Here is a 10000-nt window from a genome sequence, read left to right as displayed (position 1 = left end):
TAAATCGCTCTGGATTAAGAGCGTCTGCTAAATGCCTAAATTGTAATTATAAATTGACAGTCAAAAGGGCCAATGAAATAAACAGTAATATAGTGACTTCACACTATCAGCCCCTCCCCTAACCCCTCCCCCTTTATCATACAAAAAATATACCTCCTTAGTCCTTATACTGTATAACCATAAGACCTGGTGATCATGTTTTAGGGTGGAAACAAAATCACTGCACTCCATCTGCACTACTGCAGTAAAACTGTGGTCCATTTTTAGTGTCCAAGGAACTCTTCACAGGTACAGAGTATAGTACTACATTTGAAACTCAAAAATAATTACTTTATGTTTTAAAACTTGGTTAAGCTGGACCGAGTATTAGGCTAGTTAGGCAACAGGTGGCCGTGGGCCAAAGTTGTCCCACCAGTGATTACAACTGGCCTGTGAAAGGATATTTTAATTTGACAGTCCTGCCAAAGGTCCATAGCTAAATCAAAGTTTGGCGCTAAATAGACCCGTAAAAGGTGTACAAATGGAACCAAATGGATCCTAAGGGTCGACTTGGTTCCATCTGTACACACTAGGCTACTATAATGTCAAAATAGATAATCTAGCCAAACCTTAATAATGTTTTACCCATGCTGGGAGTGCATCACAAGTCACAATCATGCATGTGTTTCATAGCGTTTCTCTCCATATCTAAGAACAGACCTTGAGCTCCTACTCGATGAAAGAGATTTTTTATCTCTGTTCAAAGGGGAGTACAGTATGTCTGTGTCTCCAGGTGTTTTTTAGTTTTCTTAATTAAACATCCTCATTCAAAGATGTGGCCTTTACAAAATGATTTCCTATCTGCACCTGTGACATACGCATGCACACACACACACACACACACACACACACACACACACACACACACACACACACACACACACACACACACACACACACACACACACAATCTTATTTTGGTAATTTATAGCAAAACATTGCAATTAAAATAGTGACTATTGTATCAGTTTCAGATCTTAAATTAGCCTTGTTTGATTGTGTTCTGGTTAGGGATGTCCCCATCACGATTCTTTTGCTCCTGATCCAATTCCGATAATTTGATTCTGAGTATCTGCCGATACCGAATTTTATAGAACACTTATGCCATATCACAATGGTACAATATCCAAAATCACAGACAATAATATCTTGCTGACCCCTGTACTTGCTGACCCCAGCTGTCTTAACCTATATATCACAATGTATCACTTACTCTTATGTCACTTATGTTTTGTAATCTACATCATAAAGTAACTAGTAGTAAAAATGGGTAAAAATGGCAGTCAAAACAAACTCAAAGTTATACTTGAGTATAATACTTAGTAAATACTAGTAAAGAGTAAATTAAATAGTACAATTACTTTCCAACTCTGACTGAATTCCAAAGCAGACTGTCAATGTAGTTGTTCTAATAGTTTGGATGAATAATGAAGGACATAATAGAATTAAAAATACAAACATAAGTTAATTTAAAGAGTACAAAAAATCTTTATTTCATGGACATACTAGTAACCTGTCCACATTCCCTTTAAAGTAACTGATATACAGAATATGCCAATATGCTCGCACCAACCAGCAGCCTGTACTACTGAGACGACTCACATAAACAACAGCCTTACATCTTTGCTCAGTTTGCAATGTTTCCTCTGTCATCTTACACAGTGCTTTATCATGATAAAAAAAAACATTCATTTCAAATGTCAGTACTATACTGTATACTGTTATAGGGTTAAGGATACCCTAATTTACTTTTATATTATTTTGTTTCAACATAATTAGCCACATAATAGCCGTATTCATACAGAGTGTCACTCCTAAATAAAATCCAGAGGGAAGACTGGATCTGATTTAACTAAAAGTCTCAACAGAGACATTTCTTTGTTGTCCTTCGTATTGTCTTCTTATAAAGACATTACAAAAGGTACATGGTTAAAACATGGAATGAATTATTCATCCAGTACCTACTGTATATATCGCAGTCTTCTACAGAGGCAGTCACTGTACAAAATGTTACATTACTGCTCCTGTTTACCGTTGTTGCCACACATTAATGTAAACAGCTCCAAGTTAAAGTCACCCAGCATTGTCACTATGATGTTTTAACCACTTACTTATTTACTTGACCGAAGTCTCGTCAGGGTTCTACTGTAGGTCTAGGTCCCCTCGTTTTTCTATTACTTGTTTTACATATTTAGCTTCTGGATTTTTGTCTTACAGTATGTTCAGTCCCGGAATAGGGACACTATAGGTTTCAAATGTTTAACCACATGAACCCTAGGCTATAGCATCCCTATTCTGGGTATGTCATAACATGCAAGAGATTTGATGTAGAGGGAAAAGTGGAGGGGACCAAGTATAGACCCCTGGGGGCGGCCAACAAAGTATATAGAGCAGTGGTAGGCAACAGGCGGCCCGTGGGCCAGAACTGGCCTGCCAGCGATAACTCGTAATTAATTAGGCCTTTTTCCAGTTTAATGCTTTGAAGTCTAAAGACACACATACAGGGTAGACACACACAGTCATCCCACAATCCACATACAGAGAACAGAAAGTGCATCGCCATTTGCCACTCTGTGTGAATTAATTCAGTCACCGTGTCTTATCAAGATATCAATGTAGCTTATAAACATTGCCATCCCGCCATCAAATCTTACTCCATACCAGAAATTTAAAGAAAACTAGATGCCCCACCTGTATGCACACAGATGTGCTGGCCATCTCGATGAGTTAAATGACACAGATGATGGACAATACTACCCCATTGCAGCACTTAAGCTTTAAGCGACTGTTAATGTGGCAATAGATTGATTTGGTGATGTGGTCTGTTGACGGCAGTACTAATGCAGGACAGGACTGGGGTATTTTACTGTGTTATTATGAATACAGTACTAATGAAAAGACGACCAGTACTGTACATTGACTGCAAATGTAGAAAAAAGCATGCTACTTTAAACAGTTTAAAGTAACATCATGTACCTTCAAACTGGAAGAGTATCCAGCTCTGTACCATCAACAAAAGTAAAAAACGACTTTGTTTGATCTAAACTAAAGTCCACTGTGACTGAAAAACAAATGTGCATCAGCCACTTACCACTACCATTTTACTAAACCAAATATACAGTATGATCTTTATAATAGAAATCATGAATCATAGTTAATAAGACAAGCGGATTGTTAAACCTTCAACCTTCAAGGTGTAGGTATTCTAAAATAGGTATATTGTATACTGTATCTAACAGCAGAAATACTGAAGGAATATTCTCATAGAATTATGTTTGTACGCCATGTGTAGTTTGACTTGTCACTGTATACTACTCTGTTAATACTGTTTATGTCAGTTCAATAACCAATCTGATCACAGAACAATAAGGCTGATCTGATATGTCTGACTCTGTCACTATCACCTCCCTCCTTCAAAACACACACACACACACACACACACACACACACACACACACACACACACACACACACACACACACACACACACACACACACACACACACACACACACACACAGCAATCCTCCCCAATAGCAATAGGGCAGTGGATTACAAGCTAATACTGACTGAGTTTGGCTTCCAGGTTTTAGTTCCAGTTATGGGCCTCGTGAAGGTTTACCGTTCTGTTGAGCGTGTTCAAAACAACTGCATTGGTGAGGCTGTTGGTCTGACTGTGTACAGTATGTATAACTGTACTGTACTGTGTCTGCAAATTCATCCACCAGGGGATGCTGACAAACAAACACTCTATCAGACAACTCAATTGAAAGGAGATGACTCAACTATACACACACCTACACTACAGGAGGTTATATTGTTTACCAAGATAAAAGCACAGATTCTAAACAGCAAGTACCTACTTGTGAACATTTTCAGGGAACGTTTGGCTAAATAATATTATGAGAGACTTGGTTGGAAAATGAGACATCTATACCATTTGTGGGAAGAGAAGTTACACCCATCACACAATTGATAAGAGGAATTTAAAACCAGTTCTGAATTTACTGCCATGTTTGGCTGCCAAAAATGCATAAGATGTTTAGTCATCCTCTGGTTTTCCCTAGTATGCCTAGATGATTATGTTTTTGGAAAGTGAGATCGTCATTTCAAATTTGATTAAAAGTGACATAGTTCTTGTGGCAACAAACCGCAGAGGCCACAAAGCTCTCTCTCTCTCTCTCTCTCTCTCTCTGGTGCCTTGGAGACAAATAAAATGTAGATAGTACCCATATACAAAGATAGTACGAAATAATACTTTAACATTCATTCATGATGCGTAGAGCAGCTCATCATGAATGAGGCCACCAACCGTGAGTTAGTAGGAATAATACTGTGGGTAATAAAAACCCAATTAAAAACACAATCAAGGTAAACACAGTAGAATGTTGTGTTTGGCAGTGGAGGGCTGACTGGCAGGTCCCCAACAGACTGACCACTATTTTCTAGTTTCCCACTGGTTAACCACTGGTAGAGGCAATTAACCACTGGTAGAGGCAATTAACCACTGGTAGAGGCAATTAACCACTGGTAGAGGCAATTAACCACTGAGGCATTTCTTTAAAGGACACTGTAGCTCTGAGCAGGGATGAGGGGTCAATCGGCCTCTCCCTGTAGATGTAAGTCCATTTGGGACAAATCTCTGTGGACGCCATTCCCTCATTAGGAAAGACAAATAATTGTCGAGCGATCTAAATGAGCGACCCGCTGTGCACGGCCGAGACTGCCTCTACACTGTTAATGGATAGGCCTATAGGCCTATATTATCACCAGAATTCGGTAAGTAAATGGCTACTCTCGGAAATCTCCTTTAATGACCTATTTTATGGTTCATCGCTCTACATCAGATAAGCTCACAGTCGCGACGTGTTGTGAGCTTGTGAATTTTCCTGCGAAAGCTTTCCCCACAACACGGATGCTGGTTCAGTTAGGGCCTTTCCTCTTGATGGCTGCCAAGCTTGAACCAATCCTCATTGTTATGACATAACGCAACAACTCATATAATCTCATATGGTAGAGGGCACTTATGTGATAGGAATATATTACATATACATGTTTTTCTTTTACGCATTTAGCTCCATTTTACGCAGACTATTACATTCCTATTATTACAGGTTGCCTTATTATTATTATTTATATGCGTTTGTCTAGGATGAATAGGGAATGTTCAGCCCCGTTTTGTCCACAGCTACTGTAGTCCGGTTTGACCTTTGACCCTGGAGTAAACAAAACCTTCACAAGAAACTCTCCTCTTCCTCTGTGGTGCAGGGGGGGCAAGCTGTTTGGGGTGGATTGTCAGCTTCCTGGATTGGCTGTGATGTCACTTCCTGTGATTCTGGTGCGTCATGGGTGTCGTTCTCAGGGGGGACATCTGACAGTGGAGGGCTGAAGATAGAGATCAATATAAAGATAAAGAAAGAAATTTGTATTGTCTGTTAAAGCTTACATAACATGGAATCAGTGTTTCATCACACATGTGTGAAACCATTCTGGCAACAACAAGTGTCAATGGCTTCTAAGGTTAACTTGGGTTAACTTGTTTTAGTTATTACTCTCTGCCCCATGTTGAGACTAACCGACCGTACTAGACGCCTGTGCCGTGAAATGCCAGGTTAAGTTTGTTTTAACCAATCTCGTCGCTTATACAAGGTCACGTGAGGGGGTTGGCGGTTGCAATTGGATGTCTCCCAAAATGACATGGCTACGTCGCCAGTTGAAGACTAGGATGAAGATTCCTGGACTCTCAACGCCCCATAGTCCACAACGCTCCATTGAGGTTGTAAGTACAATTACAGTTAAATTGAAGTGTACTCTACTAATGTGAATGTTGGTTTGCGGGAGGAGAGCAATTGTCTACCCCTACGGGAACGATACGAGGCATCTGGCAAACACTCCAAAGCACTCTACTATTTTTACCATCATCAACATAAACACAAACACGCACGCATGCACTGTTGAAAGTTGATTTATTGTTGTGTTTGGCAGTGGAGGGTCTGTTTTGGTCAGTGATTGCTGCCAAGCCTGACACAATCCTCCTTTTTATGAGATCATGTAACGTCTCATAATAATCTCATGTGGAAGTGGACACATAATTATGTGATATTCATTAACCACTTGAACCCTAGCGTCCATATTCTGGGGGAAAACAATTTAATTTGATTAACTCATTTATCTCTGTTTCTAAGCAGACCAAAGTTATATGTGGCATACAGTATGTAGTTGTGTAATGACTAATGACACACAAGTCCTGTGTTTTCTCTCTAGAAAACAATGTTCACATGTCTGACACGCGTAACGGAAGAAATGTGTGAGTATTGCCCCACATGCGTGCAGGTTATTCAGTATTGCACCACACCAGACACAGGGAGGTATTGCGCCATGCTGCTAAGACAGACGAGCAGAGTTGGGTAAGATGAGTACGGTGATGTTTACTCACTTACTCTCCCTTCCTCATCCACAAAGGAAGTGCAGGGGGAGAGGAGGGTACTGACGTTAAAACAAGAAGAGATGGAGCAGATGGCTTCAGTAGAGAATGCTTAGCCAAGAAGGTTTAAGAATACCTATTTCCTCAAAAAGAACCTCCTTATACAGTAGTATGTTATGACCACTGTGTATTTATGCAGCACCACAGAGATATGAAATGCTTTCCCTTGGCAAAACAGATAAAATTATATAAATAACTGAGTTATAAAAGAAGCTCTGTCCAGTGTCCACATAAAAATGCAAAAATGGAACATCACATCGCAGCCTGCCAACACCTGACAGTATCGCAATGACATGTAGCATTTTCAAGATTTCACAAATATTTTCTCCATAAAATGCGTGCGTGCGTGTGTGTGTGTTGAGGGCGGGGTTGTTTGTACCTTGATAACTCTGGAGTGGCTGTGTCCTGCACCTGGCCACTGGTTTCTATGGTGATGTCAGTGATGGGGATGATGTACGTTGTGGAGGAGGGGCCTGCCTCCTCTGTCTCCGCCTCTGACTGGTGGACCCTAATCTGAGGAGTGTGGCTTCCTACAAAAAGGATTAGGTCAGATTAAAGAAAAACATAACATTTAGTTACAAAAGACATATTATATCACAATAAACAAACTGATGGCTCTTTTCGATACGTAGCTTGCAGAGTTAGTTCAGTCAGGTATATTCGAGAGGTTACAGGTTGGGCTTATGGCGCATAGGGAAGAAAAACATAAAATGTAGTTACGAAAGACATATTATATCACAATAAACAAACTGATGGCTCATTTCGACTAATGATACGTAGCTTGCAGAGTTAGTTCAGTCAGGTATACTGGAGAGGTTACAGGTTGTGCTTATGGCGCGTAGGGAAGCGTCTTGCAACGGTACTACACATGACTCATACGCTGACACCATACGCTGACGTGGAAATCAGCTGACCAATTGCCAGGTTATTTAAGCTCACTTCAGTCTCTGTCATTTGTCCCTGGACTATTGGTATGCGCCTGTTTGCTCCCACCGCCTCCCAAGCACCACCAGTGGGCTTTGCTATTAATTCTGTTATGCTATATCTATCTCCCTGCTCATGTTGTTTAATGATGGTTGTCTAATTGTGCCGAACAGGGAGAAAAATGTAGCAGAGCCAAACGCCAAGATAAAATATTATATGCACACTTGTATTCTCAATCTATTCGTGAGCTATCTGACTGAATTAGATTTTCAGGCTGCCACGTGGCCTTCAAATCCAGTCCTATATTTCACAGAGTTATGGCCCTTTGAAATGTTAGATACTGCTGTAACACAGCTGCAGTGCCCCATATGTGTACAATTTAGTTTTGTTTTGTGTGTGACTATTGTCATGGCAGATCCCTGGCAGAACATCCCTGACGATTGGAGCAACGCTATGCCTGAGGCTTCTGACGTGGCCCTTGGTGTGACTATTTGCATGCAGGCTGTTAGATTGGAGCAACACTGTGCCTGTGGTCCCTAGGAGCCCCTAACATGACCCCTGGTGGCGGCACGTGGCCCCTGGTGTGACTATTGTCATTGCAGACGCCTGAACAGTGTTTGTGTCAAGTTTTATTGGAGCAAGGTCCAAATTTGGTTCGTAGAACCTTATCTGAGACCAAGCGGTTATGGAAACAAATCCAGAAATGGCACGTTTCGGTTATACTGTAGTTATTTTAGTCGGAAAGAGCCAGAATTACCATCATCATCTGCTGCCCGGTCCTCTCCCTCCACCTCCACCTCCAGCTCCGTTCCTGCCTCCACCTCGTCTGCGCTCCCAGCTGGCCGTGGAGCCGGGCTGGGTTTGGACCGGGACACGGCGGGATGCTCGCCGCTCAGAAAGTCCTCCGTCACCTGGAGGTACCGCTAGCAATACAAAGGAACAAGACTTACAGTCCAACCTAGCCCCGTATGGAACCTCTCCCTCAGCTCTAGCTCCGAGATGAGGTCCCACCCTCTTACCCTTCGGCTGCGTTTCAGAACCGGCGCATATGTTCACCCAATACCCAATTCTTACCCTTTTCCGCACATCGTATCCAAAAAGTGAATGTCGGGGGAACTACTCTAAGGTGTTTCGTTTTTTTAAATGGAAAAGAACATTTAAGTGACGGGTTGAAACGAGCGTTCCTCATCTCGGAGCTACAGTATAGAGGAGGGATAGGTTCCACTTCCACGTAGTACTATGTCCAACCATAACCTCTGGAGATGTAACTTATAATATCTGTTACTACAGTATATAGATAAAACTGAATTAATCTTTTAAAGGTTCTGCCAACCATATCATCTTTTCTTGAGATACTATAATATACTAACTATTACATTTTTTCTTTACCTCGAAAATGTACAAAGAAATGTATTATTTGTTTATCTTTAAAGCTTTTGAGTTTGACTTAAAACACAAATTAAGTGAAGACCTATTTCTTACACAGTATCACATTTTCCAGTATGAAATTCTTAGTACCATAAAGCATCAGGTGCCATCTTTTAACTTGCTGTGCTAGCTTCAGATTCTTGAGGTACCTTCTTGTATCCGTCGCTCAGCATGTTGCCAATGGAAACGCTCAGAGAAGAGAAGGGAGGCCTGAGGTCGTCCTTCTCCTCCCAACAGCGACTCATCACCTCATGTCTGTAACATCACAAGGACGCCACTGTCAGCTAGCAATTCTACATGTAGAGCACATTACGCTCTACCTTGTCTCTCAAGACAGACTGTTGAAAAGAGGGCGCTGTTTTTCCTTTGTTTGCTGATGGCTTCTCAGATTGCACTCTACCTGGCACTCGAAGTGCAATTTAAAATGTAGGCATTTAGAATCCAGAAGCATCCAGAGCTATTTGAAAGTGTTAAATCAGAGTAACCCTAGTCAACAAACGACAGGATAAATAGTCATATAAGTAGAGTGCAAAGACGAGAACGTAGTGCTTCAAAGAAACTAGTTTACCAGAACCTAGCATCTATCTAAACAACATGTATTCTAAAAAGAGAGTTCCTAGATTTCAAACATTAAAGGCAAATGGCAAAAAGGTATTAAATACCATAAACAAGGCTTACATCTGTAAACATATAATTGCATTAATATAAGTAATTATAGTAATAACTATAATTAATAGTTAAAACCAGTTTCTTGTGTTGATCTTTGTTGTTGCACAATTCCACCTTCTACACTCCCATTCCACTTTCTGTCATCCAAGCTGCCAGGCACAGATGAAAAAACAGTAATTATTTACATTTGTTGTGTGGCGTGGGTTGGCTTGGGCATCCGATAGCCTCTCTTCAGGGCTGCGTAGAACTGGTCATTCATGGGGATGTCAGGGTATGGACTACCACCTGGGACAAAAAGTACATTGAAAGGTTAAAGGGGGATTTCACTTTAAAATACTTCTGGGGTTAATTTGATCTTCTCTAGCTTTTTTAATGCACCCCAGGGTTTTAGCTGATTCACTATTTAGATATTTCAATTAATTTGACCAGCCACGCCGCCTTCCCCATTCAACTTCAA

The 10000-nt window shown here is 40.9% G+C and overlaps 1 protein-coding gene across 3 annotated transcripts in view; it reads right to left on the bottom strand.

Annotated features, from left to right (window-relative positions):
- Positions 1-873: 873 nt before the first annotated feature.
- The window catches only part of LOC308327403 (platelet-derived growth factor receptor beta-like), a 28739-nt gene continuing 19612 nt past the window's right edge, over positions 874-10000 (bottom strand). For 2 of the 3 annotated variants that reach the window (XM_080780840.1, XM_080780841.1), the window contains exons 24-28: positions 9729-9828; positions 9024-9129; positions 8204-8369; positions 6902-7052; positions 1504-5423 (exon numbers count right to left, since the gene is read on the bottom strand). In XM_080780840.1, the coding sequence (XP_080636966.1) occupies positions 5273-5423; positions 6902-7052; positions 8204-8369; positions 9024-9129; positions 9729-9828 (674 nt within the window). In that variant the 3' untranslated portion in view covers positions 1504-5272. Of the gene's footprint in view, positions 951-1503; positions 5424-6901; positions 7053-8203; positions 8370-9023; positions 9130-9728; positions 9829-10000 lie in introns of those variants that run through there. The other variant, XR_013965194.1, reaches the window with a different exon arrangement.

Source organism: Protomyctophum bolini (assembly GCF_963924005.1).
Source record: "Protomyctophum bolini genome assembly, chromosome: 13".
NCBI lineage: Eukaryota > Metazoa > Chordata > Actinopteri > Myctophiformes > Myctophidae > Protomyctophum > Protomyctophum bolini.
This window is presented reverse-complemented; position numbering and strand designations above follow the sequence as displayed.